The sequence below is a fragment of the Salvelinus namaycush genome, chromosome 21 (assembly GCF_016432855.1).
Source record: "Salvelinus namaycush isolate Seneca chromosome 21, SaNama_1.0, whole genome shotgun sequence".
Taxonomy (NCBI): Eukaryota; Metazoa; Chordata; class Actinopteri; order Salmoniformes; family Salmonidae; genus Salvelinus; species Salvelinus namaycush.
The window spans coordinates 20,408,893-20,432,217 of NC_052327.1; the positions used below are offsets into that span (position 1 = coordinate 20,408,893).

General features: G+C 43.4%; 1 protein-coding gene across 3 annotated transcripts; it reads right to left on the reverse strand.

The window, feature by feature from the left end:
- Window positions 1–4,451: 4,451 nt before the first annotated feature.
- Window positions 4,452–23,325, reverse strand: LOC120066167 (serine/threonine-protein phosphatase 6 regulatory subunit 3-like). 3 transcript variants are annotated; one of them, XM_039017335.1, is made up of 25 exons: window positions 23,097–23,325; window positions 19,312–19,464; window positions 18,948–19,181; window positions 18,535–18,721; window positions 18,272–18,409; window positions 18,114–18,179; window positions 17,919–18,031; window positions 16,216–16,329; window positions 16,001–16,130; window positions 14,333–14,485; window positions 13,926–14,078; window positions 13,776–13,840; window positions 13,495–13,610; window positions 13,292–13,377; window positions 13,031–13,117; window positions 11,461–11,507; window positions 9,560–9,614; window positions 8,749–8,879; window positions 8,497–8,612; window positions 8,163–8,376; window positions 7,856–7,953; window positions 7,590–7,764; window positions 5,535–5,657; window positions 5,325–5,408; window positions 4,452–5,209 (listed from the first exon to the last, which is right to left on the reverse strand). In XM_039017335.1, the coding sequence occupies exons 3-25, from the start codon at window positions 19,172–19,174 to the stop codon at window positions 5,158–5,160; spliced, it is 2,730 nt and encodes a 909-aa protein (XP_038873263.1). In that variant the 5' UTR covers window positions 19,175–19,181; window positions 19,312–19,464; window positions 23,097–23,325; the 3' UTR covers window positions 4,452–5,157. The 3 variants fall into 3 exon arrangements, with proteins under 3 accessions (XP_038873263.1, XP_038873261.1, XP_038873260.1); XM_039017333.1 differs by having other exon boundaries at window positions 8,163–8,361; window positions 11,461–11,558; XM_039017332.1 differs by having other exon boundaries at window positions 11,461–11,558.

Here is a 23,325-nt window from a genome sequence, read left to right on the forward strand (position 1 = left end):
GAATAATAGTGAAGACATCAATACTATGAACACATGGAATCATGTTGTAACTAAAATTGTTAAACAAATCAAAATAAAAGTTATATTTGAGATTCATCAAAGTAGCCACCCTTTGCCTTGATGACAGCTTTGCACACTCTTGGCATTCTCTAAACCAGCTTCATGAGGTAGTCACCTGGAATGCATTTCAATTAACAGGTGTGCATTGTTAAAAGTTCATTTCCTTAATATATTTGAGATAATCAGTTGTGTTGTGACAAGGTAGGGCTGGTATACAGAAGAAGGTCCTATTTGGTAAAATACCCATATTATGGCAAGAACAGCTCAAAATAGCTAAGAGACATGACAGTCCACCATTAAGGCAATAATGAACATTTCAAGAACTTTTAATGTTTCTTCAAGTGGTCGCAAAAACCATCAAGCGCTATGATGAAACTGGCTCTCATGAGGACCGCCACAGGAAAGGAAAACCCAAAGTTACCTCTGCTGCAGAGGACACATTCATTATAGTTACCAGCCTCAGATTGCAGCCCAAATAAATGCTTCACAGAGTTCAAGAAAGAGACACATTTCAACATCAACTGTTCAGAGGAGACTGCGTGAATACGGCCTTCATGGTAGAATTGTTGCAAAGAAACCACTACTAAAGAACACCAACCACCACTATTAAAAGCACACCAATACGAAGAAGAAACTTGCTTGGGCCAAGAAACACGAGCAATCGACATCAGACCAGTGGAAGTCCTTTGGTCTGATGAGTCCAAATTTGAGATTTTTGGTTCCAACGGCCGTGTCTTTGTGAGACGCAGAGTAGGTGAACGGATGATCTCTGCATGTGTGGTTCCCACCGTGAAGCATGGAGGAGGAGGTGTGATGGTGCTTTGCTGGTGACACTGATTTATTTAGAATTCAAGGCACACTTAACCAGCATGGCTACCACAGCATTCTGCAGCGATACACGATCCCAGCTGGTTTGCGCCTAGTGGGACTATCATTTGTTTTTCAACAGGACAATGACCCAACACACCTCCAGGTTGTGTAAGGGCAATTTGACCAAGGAGCGTGATGGAGGGCTGCATCAGATGACCTGGCCTCCACAATCACCCGACCTCAACCCAATTGAGATGGTTTGGGATGAGTTGGCCCACAGAGTGAAGTTAAAGTAGCCAACAAGTGCTCAGCATATGTGGGAACTTCTTCAAGACTGTTGGAAAAGTATTCGAGGTGAAGTTGGTTGAGAGAATGCCAGAGTGTGCAAAGGGTGTTAACTTTGAAGAATTCAAAATATATTTTGATTTGTTTAACACAATACCTCTTAATGACAAATCGAGAACTGCTTTGTCGAAATATTTGCAAATATAAAACTGAAATACCTTATTTATATATTCAGACCCTTTGCTAGGAGACTCGAAATTGAGTGCAGATGCATCCTGTTTCCATCGATGATCCTTGAGATGTTTCTACAACTTGATTGGAGTTCCCCTGTGGTAAATTCAATTGATTGAATATGATTTGGAAAGGCACACACCTGTATATAGAAGGTCCCATAGTTGACAGTGCATGTCAGAACAAAAGCCAAGCCATGAGGTCGAAGGAATTGTCCGTAGAACTCCGAGACAGGATTGTGTCGAGGCAGAGAGCAGGATAAGGGTACCAAAAAATGTCTGCTGCATTGAAGGTCCCCAAGAACACAGTGGCCTCCATCATTCTTAAATGGAAGAAGTTTGGAACCACCAAGACACTTCCTAGAGCTGGCCGCCCAGCCAAACTGAGTAATTGGAGAAGGGCCTTGGTAAGGGAGGTGACCAAGAACCAGATGGTCACTGACAGAGCTCCAGAGTTCCTCGGTGGAGATGGGAGAACCTTCCGGGAGAACCTTCCAGAAGAACAACCATCTCTGCAGCACCACCAATCAGGTCCTTATGGTAGAGTAGTCAAATGGAAGCCACTCCTCAGTAAAAGGCACATGACAGCCCGCTTGGAATTTGCCAAAAGGCACCTAAAGACTCTCAGACCATGAGAAAACAAGATTCTCTGGTCTGGTGAAACCAAGATTGAACAATTTGGCCTAAATGCCAAGTCTGAAGGAAACCTGGCACCATCCCTGCGGTGAAGCATGGTGGTGGTAGCATCATGCTGTGGGGATGTTTTTCAGCAGCAGGGACTGGGAGACTAGTCAGGATCTAGGGAAAAATTAACAGAGCAAAGTACAGTCATGGCCAAAAGTTGAGAATGACATAAATTTTCACAAAGTCTGCTGCCTCAGTTTGTATGATGGCAATTTACATATACTCCAGAATGTTATGAAGAGTGATCAGATGAATTGCAATTAATTCATGCAAATGAACTGAATCCCCCCCCAAAAAACATTTCCACTGCATTTCAGCCCTGCCACAAAAGAAGCAGCTGACATGTCAGTTATTCTCTCTTGTTGACGAGGACAAGGCTGGAGATCACTCTGTCATGCTGATTGAGTTCGAATAACAGACTGGAAGCTTCAAGGAGGGTGGTGCTTGGAATCATTGTTCTTCCTCTGTCAACCATGGTTACCTGCAAGGAAACACGTGCCGTCATAATTGCTTTGCACAAAAAGGGCTTCACAGGCAAGGATATTGCTGCCAGTAAGATTGCACCTAAATCAACCATTTATTGGATCATCAAGAACTTCAAGGAGAGCGGTTCAATTGTTGTGAAGAAGGGTTCAGGGCGCCCAAGAAAGTCCAGCAAGCGCCAGGACCGTCTTCTAAAGTTGATTCAGCTGCAGGATCGGGGCACCACCAGTACAGAGCTTGCTCAGAAATGGCAGCAGGCAGGTGTGAGTGCATCTGCACGCACAGTGCGGCGAAGACTTTGAGGATGGCCTGGTGTCAAGATTGGCAGCAAAGAAGCCACTTCTCTCCAGGAAAAACATCAGGGACAGCCTGATATTCTGCAAAAGGTACGGGGATTGGACTGTCGAGGACTGGGGTAAAGTCATTTTCTCTGATGAATCCCCTTTCCGATTGTTTGGGGTATCCGGAAAAGAGCTTGTCCGGAGAAGTCAAGGTGAGCGCTACCATCTGTCCTGTGTCATGCCAACAGTAAAGCATCCTGAGACCATTCATGTGTGCGGTTGCTTCTCAGCCAAGGGAGTGGGCTCACTCACAATCTTGCCTAAGAACACAGCCATGAATAAAGAATGGTACCAACACATCCTGCGAGAGCAACTTCTCCCAACCATCCAGGAACAGTTTGGTGACAAACAGTGCCTTTTCCAGCACGATGGAGCACCTTGCCATAAGGCAAAAGTGATAACTAAGTGGCTCGGGGAACAGAACATTGATATTTTGGGTCCATCGCCAGGATACCCCCCAGACCTTAATCCCATTGAGAACTTGCAGTCAATCCTCAAGAGGCGGGAGGACAAACAAAACCCCACAAATTCTGACAAACTCCAAGCATTGATTATGCAAGAATGGGCTGCCATCGGTCAGGATGTGGCCCAGAAGTTAATTGACAGCATGCCAAGGCAGATTGCAGAGGTCTTGAAAAAGAAGGGTCAACACTGCAAATATTGACTCTTTGCATCAACTTCATGTACTTGTCAATAAAAGCCTTTGACACTTACGAAATGCTTGTAATTATACTTCAGTATTCCATTGTAACATCTGACAAATATCTAAAGACACTGAAGCAGCAAACTTTGAAAATTAATATTTGTGTCATTCAAAACTTTTGGCCACAACTGTACAGAGATCCTTGATGAAAACCTGCTCCAGAGCGCTCAGGACCTCAGACTGGGGCAAAGTTTCACCTTCCAAAAGGACAACGACCCTAAGCACACAGCTAAGAAAACACAGGAGTGGCTTTGGAAAGTCAGGACTTGAACCCGATCTAACGTCTCTGGAGACCTGAAATTGTGCAGCGGCTCTCCCCATCCAACCTGACAGAGCTTGAGAGGATCTGCAGAGAAGAATGGGAGAAACTCCCCAAATACAGGTGTGCCAAGCTTGTGGCGTCATACCCAAGAAGACTCGAGGCTGTAATCACTGCCAAAGGTGCGTCAAAGTACTGAGTAAAGGGTCTGAATACTTATGTAAATTTGATATTTCAGGTTTGTATTTAAGAAATTTGCTAACATTTCTAAAAACCTGTTTTTGCTTTGTCATTATGGGGTATTGTGTGTAGATTGAGGGGGGGGAAAATGACCATCCATTTTGACAAAGGCTGTAACTTAACAAAATGTGGAAAAAGTTAAGTGGTCTGAATACTTTCCATATGCACTGTATAAAAATAATCAATGGTTGATGCATGATTGAAGCAATACCAAGAATATTCATTACACACGCATCATTATGCAGGTAGAATGTTTGACTTGAGTGGTACTGTAACAGTTGTAAAATGGAACCCATTTACCACAAGACTGCAGACAGTTAACACTCACTAGATACGTGCAACTGGAAACCATTTCCTACAGTTGTTCACCTTGGGTTTGTACAGTTTAATGTTGTCAACGGGGAGAGAACATGTGTATGGCACTAAGTAACAGAACATTATCTACCTTAATAAATTAAGTTAAAAACTATACCAAAGGTTTTCAAATCTTGCTCATGTTGAAAGTATACAAGAAACATTTACAAATAATAGCTGTGGCAAAATAAACCTTTGAATATTTAAAATTATTTTGATTCCTACCAACAAGCGTACTGATAAACATACCAACATGGGTTGCCGATTAACATTGTATGGTAGCTGGAAATAAAATTATCCGATTTTGTGCAGAAGGAAAACCCTATCAAAATCACACCAAGTTTTCCAATTGGTATATTTCAGGTATCTTCCGTTTCTGTATACATTTTCTTTTTATAAAATATTTTATTCATACAATCATTTTAACTATAGCAACATTACTATTTAACTTGGAGTGGCAAAATATCAGACGGATCACCTCATAACAATAGTATATAAACAAATGCAAAAAAATAATAATAACTGTATCCATTAGAGTATCTCTTCATTCAGTTCCAACTGTCTGTAATAGCCTAATATTAATATTGCTGGTCCTGATCTGGTGAAGTTAGTGCAGCAGCAGCTCTGACTCTGGACTTGCAATGCCCTCTACTGGTGGCCCAGGGAGAGAGCTGTGCGTGGCAGGAACAGGCTGGCAGGAACCACACATCACCCTGGGCCGTTCACAGCTGCCGCCGGTGAGGCTACGCTCTGCTCTGTTCTGTAGGCGGGCAGACAGAGGACACAGTGTAACATACTGGATGACACACACATCACAAGTGATTAGACATGCCAGACTAACCCCACAGCACAACCTCATTCTCGCTGACACTTACTTGGCTTCGTCCATTGCTGTTCCTTCTAGGGGACCATTAACAGCGTCACTGGGGACTTTTGATTTCTCATCTGAATGTTGTGCACTGTGGAAGGGAAGAAATAAAGATAGGACATCATGAGACAGAACCGGTACAACAGCATGTCTGAAAATAGCTCACTAGTACAAGACAGTTCCAGTGAAGGTATAAGTTCACAACATGGAGCCAGACCCTGGTTTCGAACAGTTGCTGACAGGCTGGACAGATGCAGGGACCCTCTTCTCTGGTGTTCCACTCTCCCCCACCACGTACTTTGCAGATGCGTCCTCTGAGGTAGACAACTTCACATCCTCACTGCAGAGAAAAAAGGGAACATTTACAGAGCTCTTGCCATTTCAAACATTCAGAATGACAAAAGTAGACAGAAACCCCCCACTGTTTAGACACAGAACGGAAAAGACTGACGCATGCAGAATGGGAGAGACAGACCACATCAAAGCATTGGGCAAACGAATGTGTCGAAATGCGTATGGCGGTTAAAAATGGATGCAAGGAACAAAATGGACAGCAAATGGACAGAAGCAGCAAGAGTCCATTTAGATTTTCTGACCATCCACTTACAGCAGTTGCCTCTTTTTAAGAGTGAGCTTGTTTTGAAGAGCAGAACACGAGGAGATAATGACAGTTTTGAAACTCACCGAAATGATTCAAAGTTGTGTCAGCCATCGGTCTTGATTTTTGTCATTAAAACCACGACTACGTCGTCATAATTACTAGGCAAAACTAACGCACTCCAGGATATTTGGGTATTTGTAAGGGTCTTGTTCATTTTCTCTTTGAGGCCGGCAGTTATGTACGATTTATTTAACCTTTAATTTAAGCAGGCAAGTCAATTTAGAACACATTCTTATTTAAAATGACCTGGCAAAGTGAACTATATTTACAACTACCTAGATGGCATTTTATTTTTTATTATAAATTTTTTTTTACCACCTTTTCTCCCCAATTTTCGTGGTATCCAATCGCTAGTAATTACTATCTTGTCTCATCGCTACAACTCCCGTACGGGCTCGGGAGAGACGAAGGTCAAAAGCCATGAGTCCTCCGAAGCACAACCCAACCAAGCCGCACTGCTTCTTAACACAGCGCGCTTCCAACCCGGAAGCCAGCCGCACCAATGTGTCGGAGGAAACACCGTGCACCTGGCCCCCTTGGTTAGCACGCACTGCGCCCGGCCCGCCACAGGAGTCGCTGGAGCGCGATGAGACAAGGATATCCCTACCGGCCAAACCCTCCCTAACCCGGACGATGCTAGGCCAATTGTGCGTCTCCCCACGGACCTCCCGGTCGCGGCCGGCTGCGACAGAGCCTGGGCGCGAACCCAGAGACTCTGGTGGCGCAGCTAACGCTGCGATGTAGTGCCCTAGACCACTGCGCCACCCGGGAGGCCGCTAGATGGCATTTTGAAGGTCTATTGGACTTGAGATCCAAGCATAAAAACAAAGCTCACTGCTAGTAGAGCTGAGTTTTGCACGACAACAGGACTACTGCTAGTAGAGCTGAGTTTTGCGTGACAACAGGACTACTGCTAGGCTAAGATTCATCTCTCTCCAGTTTATTCCAGCCACCTCACAATGCCATGAGCTACAAACCAAAGGCAATGAGACACCAGCACAAGGAGGTGGCGGATACATTTTGAAGACTGCCTCTGCCAATCCACACCCCCACCTGGACAACGACAGAAAGGAGAACAAGGCCAACTCAAAGCCTGGGAGTGGCTAATCCTGAGGGCTGACGGCCAATTCACGACGTCATTGACGACAAGCGACGACCAAATCAATACATCGGAGATATACATGCAAATGGAGATGGCAAAATAATTAATAATAAAAAAAAACTCAGTGGCTGACATGAAAACAAGACACGGCAGATGTCTGCCCCCCGACTGGCTGTACATACCGATAAGATTTCAACACTCTGAAGCCACACGCACGCCAGAGAGAAAGAGGAAGCTCATGTTGTAAGTGTTGCAGTTAAAGTGAAGGACAGTTTCTCAAACAACACAGACAGACAGCAATGTAGGTTCGGCAGGTTTGGTGATACATAAATGGTATATAGATATTTATACAAGTCTACTGGAGTGTCCCTGCCTTGCATGGATTTAAGTCACTCAGTGCAGGAGGGGGAAAACGTGGCAAGAAACAGAGGTCAATTCCACATGCTCTGTGAGGTGAATGGCTGTGTTGTAAATGAAGGATTGGTGACCAGAGTCATCAAAAGCCTTACCTCTTGAAAATGGCAGTTTCAGTTTTGGCATCTACAGTAAGGCTAACTGTTTCCTTCATGGATCCATTGATGACCGTCTCAGTGGTGACGGACTCCTCTGCGTCCGAGCCTCCGGCTTTCCCTCCAGGGGAGCTGGCTGGCTGGGCTGCCTCGTCCCCTGGCCACTGGTCAGAATCTGCGACGTCACACAGGGACAGCATCATAACAGTGACCACAGAGTGAGCCGTAACACACTTATTCCTGTATAGCTCAGTGGCAAACCTCACCTTCAGGCTGCATTGGTGCGTTGACACCCAAGGGGTCTCCTGTCTCTATACAGGTCTCCATTGCTACTGGGGAATTGCTCCTCAAAGGATCTTTGGGTCTGGAAGATTCAAGAAAAGGTCTTGAATTTGTCCTCTTAAAAATAGCCAAACTCAAATATAAGACATGGAAAGGCAGGGGAATAAACAGAACACCCGTCACCCCCATCCTTATTCATACTACATGGAAGGATAACGCAATATGGAAACGTGTGGCAATAGTGTCACCTAAGGCCTTGGGACTGAGGGTGGTGGGATGATAAACCCTTACCTAACTGGTGAGAAGTTTCTAGAGAAGTCTGCCCAGCCCATGGCTTTGTCAGGGGAGGCGTTGGGGGAGCTCCAGCCAGCAGACTCTGGTATAACCGCAGGGGAGGAGGGGGAGGCTGGGGCAGCGGTGGTGGAGGCTGGGGCAGATTCTCCCATCGCCGTAGAACTCCCGGTGTCCATGGGTATGTCGTCAAAGTTAGCTGTCCACAGAGGCCCTGAAACAGGGCAGCCATCACAAAAAAGCAAGGCATCATCTTGAAAAGATCATACCAGACCGACCTACCCAACGAACCACTAACTCAACCCCAGTGCACCAACCCGGAACAATCCCTCACCAGTGTCCACCTCCATTCTGTCATCAGAGCTGGCGTTGTTGGGGTCAAAGGGATCACGTTTAACATCCTCCTCCTCAGAGTCTGTGCTCTCCTCACTATCTGTGCTGCCAGAGCTCCTAATGGGAGGCACAGAATGGACAAAAGTCAAGAAAATGTATCAAAATCACCCAAACCCAAATTGGTGCTTTGAATCAGCCTCAGAAGATATGTTAGTCATTTGATTGACATATCCGTCAAGAGGCGCTGCCGTACCGAGGACGTCTCTGAGCGTCTGGTGCGAAAGTGACATCTTTCTCATCCCAGATATCCTCCTCATCAGAGCCTGCATCTTCAAACTGCTGGATCTTCTCCTTACAGCAGGCCTCAAACAGAGCTATATTCGCCTGGAAGACAACACCAGTACCAGGGTAAAGCACAAGATACACAAAAAGATATGCTATGATGCCTCCACTTCCTCATTACTGTAAATGGGAAGAAAGGGAAAGGGAAGAAAATATGTATGTGCATCATTTTCATAGGTAACAGAACTTCAGACGTCTAGAGTGCAGCATTAGCTAAAGTAAAACGTTTTCAGTGTAAACTTAAAACGACTAAAACCAGGTAAAAAGATTGTTGAAAAGATAATGGAGCAACTTATTATTATTTTTTAAAAATAGGATCATCTTTGAGAACTAACAATTACCAAAATAAAAACTAGTCTGGGAGAATCTGAAATTCCAAAAATGTCATGTGGCCCCCCATTGACTTGTGTTTTAATCACTTAGATAGCATAAGAACAAGAAATAAGCCATAGCAAAATGTGTAGCCTTGCAGGAAATTAGCTTCAAAACAGACATTCTGTCTCTGCGGCTGAAAAAATTCCCAGGGTAAAGACTAACAGCATTATAAAAATTGTAAACTTTAAGGCTTTGGGAGATAATAAAGTAGCAGTTTGAGGAAAATTATCTTACTCATTTTCACTAGAATTGAACAGATCTCCAGTACAAATGGAAGACAACATGGCATTCATTTTAACATCCTTTCACTACCTTTGAAATGCATTAAATTATATTAAGATACTTACACTTTCATTTGTATTCAAGGAAAAATTGATGTCTGATATTCTATCAAAGGGAATACTGAAATGTTAAAGAAAAGAGTTTAGTTTAGTTATATTAATTAGACAATGACCAAACACAATGGCTTCAGGACGCCTACCTACAGAGGCCCATTAACAGGTAGAAGGATGGCACAATGTTATTCACATGAAAGCAGCTTTATGCAGAAACTCCAGCCAGCCATTCCCATCTGGTCATTCTCCTCAGGGGCCCAACCGCCAGCAGATCACCCACATAACAAGAGCCAGAGGCACAGAGCAGGGTTGAAGTGCGCTATTTACTCCAAACTAAACTGAATTATGCAGGGTTTTTACTCTGCATAGAAAAGTCTTGGGCGGGTCGCCTAAGTGTTTTTCCTCGGGCCGCCTATGTCCAAAGAGTTAAAAAAAAGTACATGGAAAGACGTTTTTCAGTGTAAACAAACTACTAAAACCAGAAAGTATGTAGGAAAGATAACGGACCTAAGTATGTAGGAAAGATAACGGATACATTTTTAAATAAGATCTTTCAAAACAAACAATCCCCTAAGTAAAAGCTAGACAGTTAGGGAGAATCAAAAATTCCCCAAATTATGATTGATTTTATAATATTCTGCTGCTTTCACATAGGATTTATGGTATTTAAAAAAATGTTTTTATTTAACTAGGCAAGTAATTCTATCCTAAACAATATTCAAAACAGAGATTTAAAAAAGTTTATTGATTTACCAAGATGAGTCCCCACACTTGTCTCAAAGCAGCGCAATTGTGCCGTCCCAATCAAAACAGTGCTGAAATTATAATCTAGTAGGCTTTTGCTTCAAATTTATTAAGAATTGGATGACTTTGGGACGTTTCAGTAAGCAACAACTTGATACATGCCTTCAATTGCACATACTTTTTTTCCAATAGTTTCATCATTCAGTGATATTTATTCCCACAGTAATTCTTTGTATCCATCCAGTTATGTTTAAGATAAAAGTGCATGTGGTGGGCTATGAGAAGAGATGGGTGAAGCGACATGTCTTGCAAAATGTATAACTGGCTGTCTAGCAACCACCAAGAGTTTAAGAGCGTAGTGGGTGCCAAAGCATTACGGTAACGTTTCATACTATGCCGTAGGCAGAACTTTACTGAAATGATTAGTAGGTCGTTTGGCAGAACATTTTTTGGGCTTTGATACCGGCAATACCTTTCAGATATAAAGAAGAGGCGGTAAAAGTTGGCAGGATGATAAGGTTGGCGGAAAAACATCTTGGTAGAAAAGGGATATTTGACTCAGATAGCGTAAGGGATGGCAAAATGTGTAGAATTGCAGGAAGTGAGCTTTAAAACAGCTACATTGTCACTGTGGCCAACAGGAGGGCCTCAAATGTTTGGTCAGAGGCCACACCCATGGCCACACCCACCACAAGCCCCATTTTGATCAAGAAAAAATTATTTTAAACTGTTTTGCAATTACCAATTACAAAGTTACTATCTGGACTCTGGTCCAAGCAAAGCATCAGTCTTAATTGAAAGTGACACAGGCAATCTACTTTAATGGTAGAACTGTATAATATGAGCTACTTAAATGTAATAAGAACATTTGACATTCACGGGTTGCTGAATTCAAACTGGCATCCAATTAACCTACCACTTACTTTCCCCCACACTAGAGATATCATTATCCAAACAGTGGCATTTTATTTTCATATGTAAATGTTAATTGCAAACATGTATGTAACCTAAACCTTTGTACAGAGAAAGAAACTGATTCCCAGTCCTTTGTTAAGGAAGCAAAGAATGTATTAATAGAACACCAGTCTAGTCACCCCACACCCTTATTGAAATCTCCCAACCAGTAGAATAGCAGGTTATGAAGAAAACATGCAGGATTCAGTACTCACTCCACGACATCATCCTGATCGGCAAACTCTTCGTCATTGAAGCCAAACTGCTCAATAAAATTGGACGTCATTTGTTGCATCTGATAATCAGAAAAGGCCTGGCAAACCCAGGACCAACGATAATGATATAGTCTTGGCACTACAAAAAACTTCAAGTACTTCAAAACAATTGACTAATACTGTAGCTATAGGTTAATCGTTTAAAGATTAAGAGCACAAGCATACTTACAATTGGAAGACACGTTTAATATTCGTTAAAATTCACAAAATCAGTACTACTATTACTAGACAAGTACACTGCTCAAAAAAATAAAGGGAACACTTAAACACAATGTAACTCCAAGTCAATCACACTTCTGTGAAATCAAACTGTCCACTTAGAAGCAACACTGATTGACAAATTTCACATGCTGTTGTGCAAATGGAATAGACAACAGGCGGAAATTATAGGCAATTAGCAAGACACCCCCAATAAAGGAGTGGTTCTGCAGGTGGTGACCACAGACCACTTCTCAGTTCCTATGCTTCCTGGCTGATGTTTTGGTCACTTTTGAATGCTGGCGGTGCTTTCACTCTAGTGGGAGCATGAGACGGAGTCTACAACCCACACAAGTGGCTCAGGTAGTGCAGCTCAACCTCCATCATCAGCTCACTGCCAGAGCCCTGCAAAATGACCTCCAGCAGGCCACATGAGCACATGTGACAGACGTGACAGAGTCTGGAGATGCCGTGGAGAACGTTCTGCTGCCTGCAATATCCTCCAGCATGACCGGTTTGGCGGTGGGTCAGTCATGGTGTGGGGTGGCATTTCTTTGTGGGGCCTCCATGTGCTCGCCAGAGGTAGCCTGACTGCCATTAGGTACCGAGATGAGATCCTCAGACCCCTTGTGAGACCATATGCTGACACATGCACATTTGTGGCCTGCTGGAGGTCATTTTGCAGGGCTCTGGCAGTGCTCCTCCTTGCACAAAGGCGGAGGTAGCGGTCCTGCTGCTGGGTTGTTGCCCTCCTACGGCCTCCTCCACGTCTCCTGATGTACTGGCCTGTCTCCTGGTAGCGCCTCCATGCTCTGGACACTACGCTGACAGACACAGCAAACCTTCTTGCCACAGCTCGCATTGATGTGCCATCCTGGATGAGCTGCACTACCTGAGCCACTTGTGTGGGTTGTAGACTCCGTCTCATGCTCCCACTAGAGTGAAAGCACCGCCAGCATTCAAAAGTGACCAAAACATCAGCCAGGAAGCATAGGAACTGAGAAGTGGTCTGTGGTCACCACCTGCAGAATCACTCCTTTATTGGGGGTGTCTTGCTAAATTGCCTATAATTTCCACCTTTTGTCTATTCCATTTGCACAACAGCATGTGAAATTTATTGTCAATCAGTGTTGCTTCCTAAGTGGACAGTTTGATTTCACAGAAGTGTGATTGACTTGGAGTTACATTGTGTTGTTTAAGTGTAACCTTTATTTTTTTGAGCAGTGTATAATAATGTTAACAATAAAAAAATTTAAGTATCAATATGGAGATTTAGCAGCATTTATATAGTCTCATCCAGTTATAGACTTACTTGTTGTAAAGAGGAATCCTGGTGGAATCCGCTGTCCTTGAAGTCTACTTCGTCATCACTGGATGAGTGAATATGGTGTGTGTTCACCTAGTGCACAATGCAACCAACCTTATTACTAAGAGGACAACCACGAGACATCCTTCAAACAGCTTTGGCATTACTGGCACTTCACCTTTCAGTACGTCAGTGTAAATACTGTGTAACAGTGTACTCTGAAAACATATTTTGCCATTAAGTAACTGAGGTGTCTATCAGACTTACTAGGTCTACAGTGTTTCTCTTGTTTGTGTCAGCTAGCTGACCAGAAATGAAGGTCTCCCATCTCTCTCTGTCTTCCTCCGTGAGCTCTGAAATAACACAGAGAAATAACAAGATGAGTCTATTCCACCTCCTTTCAGGATATAGTAAGGATTGTTTTTTCGCTCCAACAACCTCATTCCTTTTGGGTGTCAAAGCCCACTCACCTGAGAGGAGCTGCTGTATCTGTGCACCATTGGGGCCCTTGTCGCTGTTGTGCACTATTGAGTTCGCTATTCTGGTCAAATGGCCCATGTAGCCCTGTCTACGTCCACCCTCAGCCCTGCAACAGGAAACACTTACTGAAGCCTACCAGCACATTGTGGTGACATTTCTGTGAGCCTTCGCAAGGGGAAAAACCCAAGAGCTCACAAGAGATATAAAAAACAAATCTGCAGTGGTCTAGTAACAACTAGACACATATATCATTAATAATAACAGTACTTACTGCGCTTTCTCATTGGAGCTCCATGCATCAAGAATTCTCTGTATAAACTGGCACTTCTGAAACAGCTAAACCACAGCGCACAAAAATAGTTGATTGACTTGTCTGATGAGTACCATTCTAGATGTAAAGAAAAGGGTGCTGAAGCCTCACATGATTGATGAGGTGGCTTTCTCTGACAGTCTCCTGATCACTGTTGATTTTGAGGTTCTCACTTTGGGCTGGGGGCATCGCTAGGATCATTGCAGTGCATATTTCAACTTGTAAATGCAGGAAGTTATTCCATATATATTTGAAGTACATGTCCTGAGAATAAACAGATAGTTTTTTTTGTTTAAAAAAAACCCCATACATTTATTTAATAAGAAAATGTTCCAAACCAAGTTGTTGAAGTGTGCATCATCCCTGTTGACCTTAGTTATGAGAAGGGGGTAGTAAAGGAACTAGTGTCATGAAAGACAGAAATCCCTGTGCATAGCAGTCTAAATCCAGGTGCTGATTACGGCAGGAACAACTAGTACTAAAAACCATGTGTAAAATATAAAAGACAGGAAACTTACGAGTATGACTCCTAGAGTGTTGAGGTTAATCAGCTCCATGTTGATGATATGAGTGTTGGTCTGCAGGAGGCTGGCCACTAGACGGACCACATTCAGCCGGGTGTTGCCCACTGGGGGGTCTAGCACTCCCCATGTGGTTTTCATGATATTCTTCTGCAAATATGGTGATGAAAGAAACAATCAGGCTCTCATTCAGTTGGTAACTCAAACAACCGCCATTGGAGTGAACTTGTAGAGTGGACTGCACTTGTAGTCAATTTAGAGGAAAGACCACCCACTCTGAAGATAAATATGACTCAAAGTTAAACCGAGATTAAGATAGCAGGATCACAACAAACAGAGAAATGTAGTAATAGTTTATTTAAAATATTGTGGTAGTTATATTTATTTCAAGTTAATAACAAAGTGAAAAACCTCTATTTAGCTAACTGAAATGGCCTGAAATATCTGCAATGTTTAGTGTGTGTGTAAGACGACAGTACATGACCAAAAGTATGTGGACATCTGCTTGATGAACTTCTCATTCCAAAATCATGGGAAATATGGAGTTGGTCCCCCCCCCTTGCTGCTACATCCTAAATTATTCTGGGAAGGCTTTCCACTAGATGTTGGAACATTGCTGCGGGGATTCCACTCAGCCACAAGAGAATTAGTGAAGTCAGGCACTTATCTTGGGCGATTAGGCCTGGCTCGCAGTCGGCGTTCCAATTCATCCCAAAGGTGTTCGATGAGGTTGAGGTCAAGGCTCTGTCAAGTCCTTCCACACCAATCTCGACAAACCATGTCTGCATTAACCTTGCTTTGTGCACTAGGGCATTGTCGTGCTGAAACAGGAAAGGGCCTTCCCCAAACAGTTGCCACAAAGTTGGAAGCACAGAATTGTCTAGAATGTCGTTGTATACTGGAACTAAGGGGCCAAGCCCGAACCATGAAAAACAGCCCCAGACCATTATTCTTCCCCCACCAAACTTTACAGTTGGCACTATGCAGTCGGGTAGGTAGCATTCTCCTGGAATCCACCAAACCCAGATTCGTCTGTCAGACTACCAGATGGTGAAGCGTGATTCATCACTCCAGAGAACGTGTTTCCACTGCTCCAGAGTCCAATGGCGGTGAGCTTTACACCACTCCAGCCGACGCTTAGCATTGCGCATGGTGATATTAGGCTTGTGTGCGGATGCTCGGCCATGGAAATCCATTTCTTGAAGCTCCCGTCGAACAGTTCTTGTGCTGACATTGCTTCCAGAGGCAGTTTAGAACTCGGTAGTGAGTGTTGCAACCGAGGACAGACGATATTTACACGCTACGAGCTTTGGCACTTAGTGATCCCGTCCTGTGAGCTTGTGTGACCTACCACTTCGCGGCTGATCCGCTGTTGCTCCTAGACGTTTCCACTTCAAGGCATTTTTATGCCCTGCTATAGCTGCCCTGGTCAACTGACCAGGGCAGCTATAGCAGGGCATAAAAATGACTTGTTGGAAAGGTAGCATCCTATGACAGTGCCACGTTGAAAGTCAGAGCTCTTCAGTAAGGCCATTCTACTGCCAAAGTTTGTCTGTGGAGATCCCACCTTCTAGCAACAGGTGTGGCTGCAACAGCCGAATCCACTAACTCGAAGGGATGTCCACATACTTTTGTGTATATAGTATATGTAAAGTACTGTATTACCTTTGGGGGTTCCAGCAGCAGTTGATGGAAGTCTTTGAGCCTGGGTCTGACAGCCTCCAGAATGCTCTGATTGACTGAGAAGGACGGGTTGCTCATACCAGGAGGACAGATTTCCAAATGGCCTTCGAACCTGCAAACGACAGAACAGTACATCAGAAAGTGTCACAAAACAAATATGACACATAAAACTTTCAAATGGGATATCGTTAACTTACGCTGGTCTTCGTGTCTCAAAGAGTGTCAGGAGAATCTGAATTACACTGACTATTGCAGAGTCATTTTTCTCTTTGTCAAAGATGTTGGACAGCAACTGCTCCACAGTCTCTTGTCTGAGAGAAAGGGACATGTACAGTATCAATCAAAAGTTTGGACACACCTACCCATTCCAGGGTTTTTCTTTATTTTGACTATTTTTTTTACATTGTAGAATAATTTAGACATAAACACTATGAACATACGGAATCATGTAGTAAGCAAAAAGTGTATTTTTCAAAGTAGCCACCCTTTGCCTTGACAGCTTTGCACTCTTGACATTCTCTCAACCTGCTTCACCTGGACTGCTTTTCCAACAGTCTTGAAGGAGTTCTCACATATGCTGAGCACTTGTTGGCTGCTTTTCCTTCACTCTGCGGTCCAACTCATCCCAAACCATCTCAATTTGGTTGAGGTCGGGTGATTGTGGAGGCCAGGTCATCTGATCCAGCACTCCATCACTCTCCTTAGTCAAATAGCCCTTACACAGCCTGGAGGTGTGTTGGGTCATTGTCCTGTTGAAAAACAAATGATAGTCCCACTAAGCGCAACCAGATGGGATTGTGTATCGCTGCAGAATGCTGTGGTAGCCATGCTGGTTAAGTGTGCCTTGAATTCTAAATAAATCCGACAGTGTCACTAGCAAAGCACCCACCTCCTCCATGCTTCACGGTGGGAACCACACATGCAGAGATCATCTGTTCACCTACTCCGCGTCTCACAAAGACACGGTGGTTGGAACCAAAAATCTGGACTCACAGTCTAATATGTCCATTGCTCGTGTTTCTTGGCCCAAGCAAGTCTCTTCTTATTGGTGTCCTTTAGTAGTGGTTTCTTTACAGCAATTCGACCATGAAGACCTGATTCAGTCAGTCTCCTCTGAACATTTGATGTTGATATGTCTCTTACTTGAACACTGAAGCATTTATTTTGGGCTGCAATCTGAGGTATAGTTAACTCTAATGAACTTATCCTCTACAGCAGAGGTAACTCCATGTCTTCCTATCGTGTGGCGGTCCTCATGAGAGCCAGTTTCATCATAGCGCTTGATGGTTTTTGCGACTGCTCTTGAAGAAACTTTGAAAGTTAGCACATTTTTCAGATTGACTGACCTTCATGTCTTAAAGTAATGATGGACTGTCGTTTCTCTTTGCTTATTTGAGCTGTTCTTGCCATAATATGGACTTGGTCTTTTACCAAATAGGGTTATCTTCTGTATACCACCCCTACCTTGTCACAACACAACCGATTGGCTCAAACACATTAAGGAAAGAAATTCCACAAATTAACTTTTAACAAGGCACACCTGTTAATTGAAATACATTCCAGGTGACTACCTCATGAAGCTGGTTGAGAGAATGCCAAGAGTGTGCAAAGTTGTCATCAAGGCAAAGGGTGGCTACTTTGAAGAATATCAAATATATTTTGATTTGTTGAACACTTGTTTTGGTTACTACATGAATCCATGTGTTTTATTTCATGGTTTTGATGTCTTCACTATTATTCTACAATGAAGAAAATAGTAAAAATAAAGAAAAACCCTTGAATGAGTAGGTTAGTTAATTAAGTTATTTTATTGTTGTGCCAAAGTCATTAACGATGATGACAGTAATAATGAGTATTCTTTCTTGGGAAAAAAAAACAGAAACAGGTTGTAGAGACTTACTTTTCTAGTGTGGCCAGTAATGGGTCAGGCTCTGAGCAGCCCTGCACTTGGAACATCTGATCTCTGCTGAGGCGGATGATTTCACACAGAGACTGGGATGCGTTGGAGTGCCTCTGGATGATGAAGAGAGAGACTGTAAAACACTGTAAAAGAGCAACAGGACGCCAAACAAACTGCTGATGAAATGTGACTTACATCCTCATCCTGAGAAGGCTGGACCATATCAACAAGCCTCTGGATCACCTTCTCCTCGTTCAGCCACTGTGGGAGGAGAAGATGATAGAGGTCAATAATTGAACACACACTAAAAAAAGAAGACCAAAACGCGAAGTAAACCAAATAACAACACTGACATTTAAGACATCTTGTCTGAGCTGCTGTGGTTCAACGCAGGTCAGCATTCTGAGCAGCAGGTCCATGATGGCAGAGGTCCCTATATGTTTAATCATCAAGTCCACAAAGTCTTCCCTCTTCCGCAGAAACTCCACAATCTGCAAGAGATAGTTGAAGTTTAAGGATGTGTCAAAGGACAATCTTTTCTCCCGGAGCATTCGTGAAAAGTCATACACTTTTTAAAACCCGTGTGGTTTATACAAGCGTTTTGTATTGATCTCACCTGTTCCGGTTTCCTACCGATGAGGATACTCAGGACCTTGCTGAAGAAACTGGCCAGTAAAGGGTTTAGTGGAGATTCATTTTGCAAGAAGCCATAAAGTTTCATTAGTAAACGTTCATCTTCTCCCAGTCTGTCATTGATCTGTCCAACGTCCGAGGTAAGGAGTTCACACGATATGTTGGGGTACCTGAAAATAGCATAGAAGTAGAACATTTAATGATCAATTAATACAGTACCACTACCACACAAAAGAGCACATCAAAGGTCCTATATAATTGACTGTCTAGCAATTGTAGGGGGAATTCCCTTGAGGTAAACAAATGCAAGGGAAACTGAAATAAAACAAGAAATCGTTCTCAAAATTGGCATATATCCGTAAGTATATCCTGGCCTAGTGTGTGAATCCCACTTACTTGTACTTGATCTTCTCCTCCACATCATCACTTGGCTCCTGCGTGATGTAAGTTACCAGGTCCTCCATGTACTGAGGCCGTACCAGGAAGTCCACCAGCTTGTGGTTCTGGGCCTTGCACTCCTGCAGGACATCCTCCTCGTCCATCACCTCTGTCAGAGTCACATCTTCCTTCTCCAGGAGGGTGTCGATGTGGGACGTCGTGTGTAAATCAAACTTCCAAAACATGATGCTTCTGCAAGGAAGGAAAACATTCATAAGACAATGGGAAAGCACTCAGTGACACAAAGTACACAATGTGGGTTGAGATGAGGTGGTCAAATAGAAAGTAGGTGGTGGTCAAACAGACAGCTTCACAAATGTACCTGACTGGGATAGAGTCCAGAGGTTAAAAATAAAATGATATTGCTCTTTGGGAGTTCTGGCCCATTACAGGCTCCACAGGCAGCAGTGACAAGACAGACTTTTTGACACATGCAGCAGAACGACCACCTCAACCTCAACAGATCAACGCACACCTGAAACAAACAAAAAATAAATTAGCATATTACTCATTGTAATGGAACATTTTCTTACTAACAGTAAGATTTCTTACGTTAAGGTCACATGCTACTGAAACAAGTAGTAATATAAGTTAATTATTTTGTGTTAGATTACCTTCTAAATAAGAAGTGTTAACCAGGTGAAAACAAATACTTAGTCTAGGTCATGAGACAAACTTTAAATCTCTGGCAAAGAGCCAGTAAACCATAGCTTTTCCATCATAGGAAAAGAGTGCACTTCCTTGTCGACATGTCAGCATCCCAACAACTCTCCCCAAAATCAGTCTAAACTTTGTTTAAACTTCAAAGCATTAAGACAAGCACTACTGGGCGAACCTCTCCACACTCAACATACTGGCAAGATCATTGTTAGTTCAGAACAGTGTGCTTAGTCAAATCACCTTGTGTCACATCTTAAGTGGCAATATAGAACACTGTGTCAACTCACTCACCGTAGGAACAAAGCAGCATAACATGTTCAGTGCACACACTAGGCATACGCCTCAAAAGATAAACAGAATTTCCCACTGTGTACACCTGGCCCTCTGGTAAAAAAATAATAAAAGTCAAAGTATTTGCTAGGAATTCCCATCTTGTGGGGAAGCCTGGGAGAAATAGGGTTAAAGGTTACAGTGAAGCCATCTTGGCTTATGCTAAGCAGCACCTCAGATAAGTGAATGGCTGAGAAAAGAAAGTGTATTAATAGACTGAGCATCGGGGCTGTGCTGAGGGACCATTGACATTGGTCCCTGTCCAGGCGCATTCTTTGATGAAAGTGTGCAACTCAATCACCGCTCTATAAAATACAATAAATTGAAGATGTCAAAATGAATGTCATGCACAACATTGGTTGTTGTCTGGCATTAAATTCTGTCTACCACAGGCGATCAAATAACGACAGGAAAACTGTTTTATCGCCACCCAAGAGCCCAACAAAAAATAAGCACTTTCAGCTGCTGGTTTACATCTGTTATATGGTTATTTATATGGTTATGGCCTGGTGCTGAAGTGTTTGCTCTACCAGCTACTGAGAAAGCTTATGAACACTTAATTCCATGATTTAAGGAATAGCCCCATCTGTCTCAATTGACGAAAATATGACAAATGCAGAATAGCCAATCTCCAGTGGGTGAAGACAAAAACTATTTGTCAACTAAATCACAACACAGTAATGTATGGTTGGTTACTCAACTATACACATATGACTATTCCAGTGACAGTGTAAAACTGAAACCCAGGGGTTGCCCAAGGTAACATTCTGTTTCATGTAAACTAAACCAGAATGTGTCATAACTTGATGTGTTTTTGTATAGGCAACCTTCTTTTAGTACACTATTGTTTGTCAAATGTAATGCACTGCCTTGGGAGCAAAGGGTTACATTGCCATTTAGCCCCATTTGCTGTTCAGTGTTGTTCTTACTGTATCAGCTAGCAAGACTACATACTTTTGTGCATTAGCTAAGTAACCAACATCCATGTCTCAGGACAGCCTGGGACTAACTATCCAGCCAAGTTAGTTGTGGTTATAGGGGTCAGAAACTGAACTAGCTAGCTAAATTCAACACTTAGCCTGAGCCGGAAAATCCTGAAACTATGCCAAAACGACCAAGCTAACATGTAAACTATGCAAAAAAAGAAACAGCCCTTTTTCAGGACCCTGTCTTTCAAAGATAATTCGTAAAAATCCAAATAACTTCACAGGTCTTAATTGTAAAGGGTTTAAACACTGTTTCTCATGCTTGTTCAATGAACCATAAACAATTAATGAACATGCACCTGTGGAACGGTCGTTAAGACACTAACAGCTTACAGACGGTAGGCAATTAAGGTCACAGTTATGAAAACTTAGGACACTAAAGAGGCCTTTCTACTGACTCTGGAAAAACACCAAAAGAAAGATGCCCAGGGTCCCTGCTCATCTGCGTGAACGTGCCTTAGGCATGCTGCAAGGAGGCATGAGGACTGCAGATGGCAGGTACAGGATGGCAACAACTGCCCGAGTTACACCAGGAACACACAATCCCTCCATCAGTGCTCAGACTGTCCGCAACGGGCTGAGAGAGGCTGGACTGAAGGCTTGTAGGCCTGTTGTAAGGCAGGTCCTCACCAGACATCACCGGCAACAACGTCGCCTATGGGCACAAACCCATCGTCGCTGGATCAGACAGGATTGGCAAAAAGTGCTCTTCTCTGACGAGTCGCGGTTTTGTCTCGCGATAAACCGAGGCCTGTACTCTGGAGCAGGATCGATTTGGAGGTGGAAGGTCCATCATGGTCTGGGGCGGTGTGTCACAGCATCATCGGACTGAGCTTGTTGTCATTGCAGGCAATCTCAACGCTGTGCATTACAGGGAAGACATCCTCCTCCCTCATGTGGTACCCATCCTGCAGGCTTATCCTGACATGACCCTCCAGCATGACAATGCCACCAGCCATACTGCTTGTTCTGTGCATGATTTCCTGCAAGACAGGAATGTCAGTGTTCTGCCATGGCCAGCGAAAAACCCGGATCTCAATCCCATTGAGCACGTCTGGGACCTGTTGGATCGGAGGGTGAGGGCTAGGGCCATTCCCCCCAGAAATGTCCGGGAACTTGCAGGTGCGTTGGTGGAAGAGTGGGGTAACATCTCACAGCAAGAACTGGTAAATATGGTGCAGTCCATGAGGAGGCGATGCACTGCAGTACTTAATGCAGCTGGTGGCCACACCAGATACTGACTTTTGATTTTGACCCCCCCTCTGTTCAGGGACACATTATTCCATTTCTGTTAGTTACATGTCTGTGGAACTTGTTCAGTTAATGTCTCAGTTGTTGTATCTTGTTATGTTTATACAAATATTTACACATGTTAAGTTTGCTGAAAATAAACGCAGTTGACAGTGAGAGGACGTTTACTTTGCCGAGTTTAGCTAACTAACACAATAGACAGCTGCTTGATAGCTAGTTAAGTAGGTTCGCTGCGGACAACTAACAACGTCCGTTTACCAGAGTTATTGAAGTAACGTAGTTACAGCTGACGTGGTTTTCACAAACTACTAACATTAACGCAAACTAGCTACTTTGACGTTACCCAAAAAGCTAACGCTTCCTAGGTAGCCAACTAACGTTAGCCAAATATTTTTTTGTTAGCTAACGTTAGCCAGTTCCCGTCAACAACTTGACGCCTCTAGATGGCTATCTAACGTTAACTGGCAAAAAAATACCGAAGCCAACATCTAACAGTATATCGTTAACATCAATATCCAAACGGTGGGCGCAAGATAGATAACGTCAGTTAGCATTTTCCAGCTAACCAACGCAGACAGGCCAAACCGAACCGTGTATAACACACTGGTCTGAAATACGGCTAACTAGCGTTATCTAGCAAACAACATAGTGCATTTCAATGGACCCCAGTGCAGTGGCTTTTCACACACAATAAGACTAACGTATCGTAGCTATCTATCGAGTACAATAACAAGTAAAGACGATTCGTACTTATAAATACATCGGTGTAGCTAAGTTACCGGTAGCTAAAGAGAAATGGGTAGTTAATGTTGCTCTAGCTAGCTAGCTCAGTAGCTGTTCCTGTCTCCTGAACTGCATGCACTAGCTAGCAAGTACGTACCAATAAACAACGGTAAATGGTGAGTCCCCGGCATGTAGCTTATTGGGTCATTAGCCTAAAGTGTCAACAACAAAAAAGCCACGAATCCTAAGAAGAAAAAAAAGTGTTTTCAACGGATTCTGACAGGCGAGAAAATGTAGCTAGACTGTCAGATGGCACTTTTCAAGATGGCGGTTCCATCAACTTCAACGACCCCTTCCCCCACCACAACCAGGCAGGCAGGCAGGCA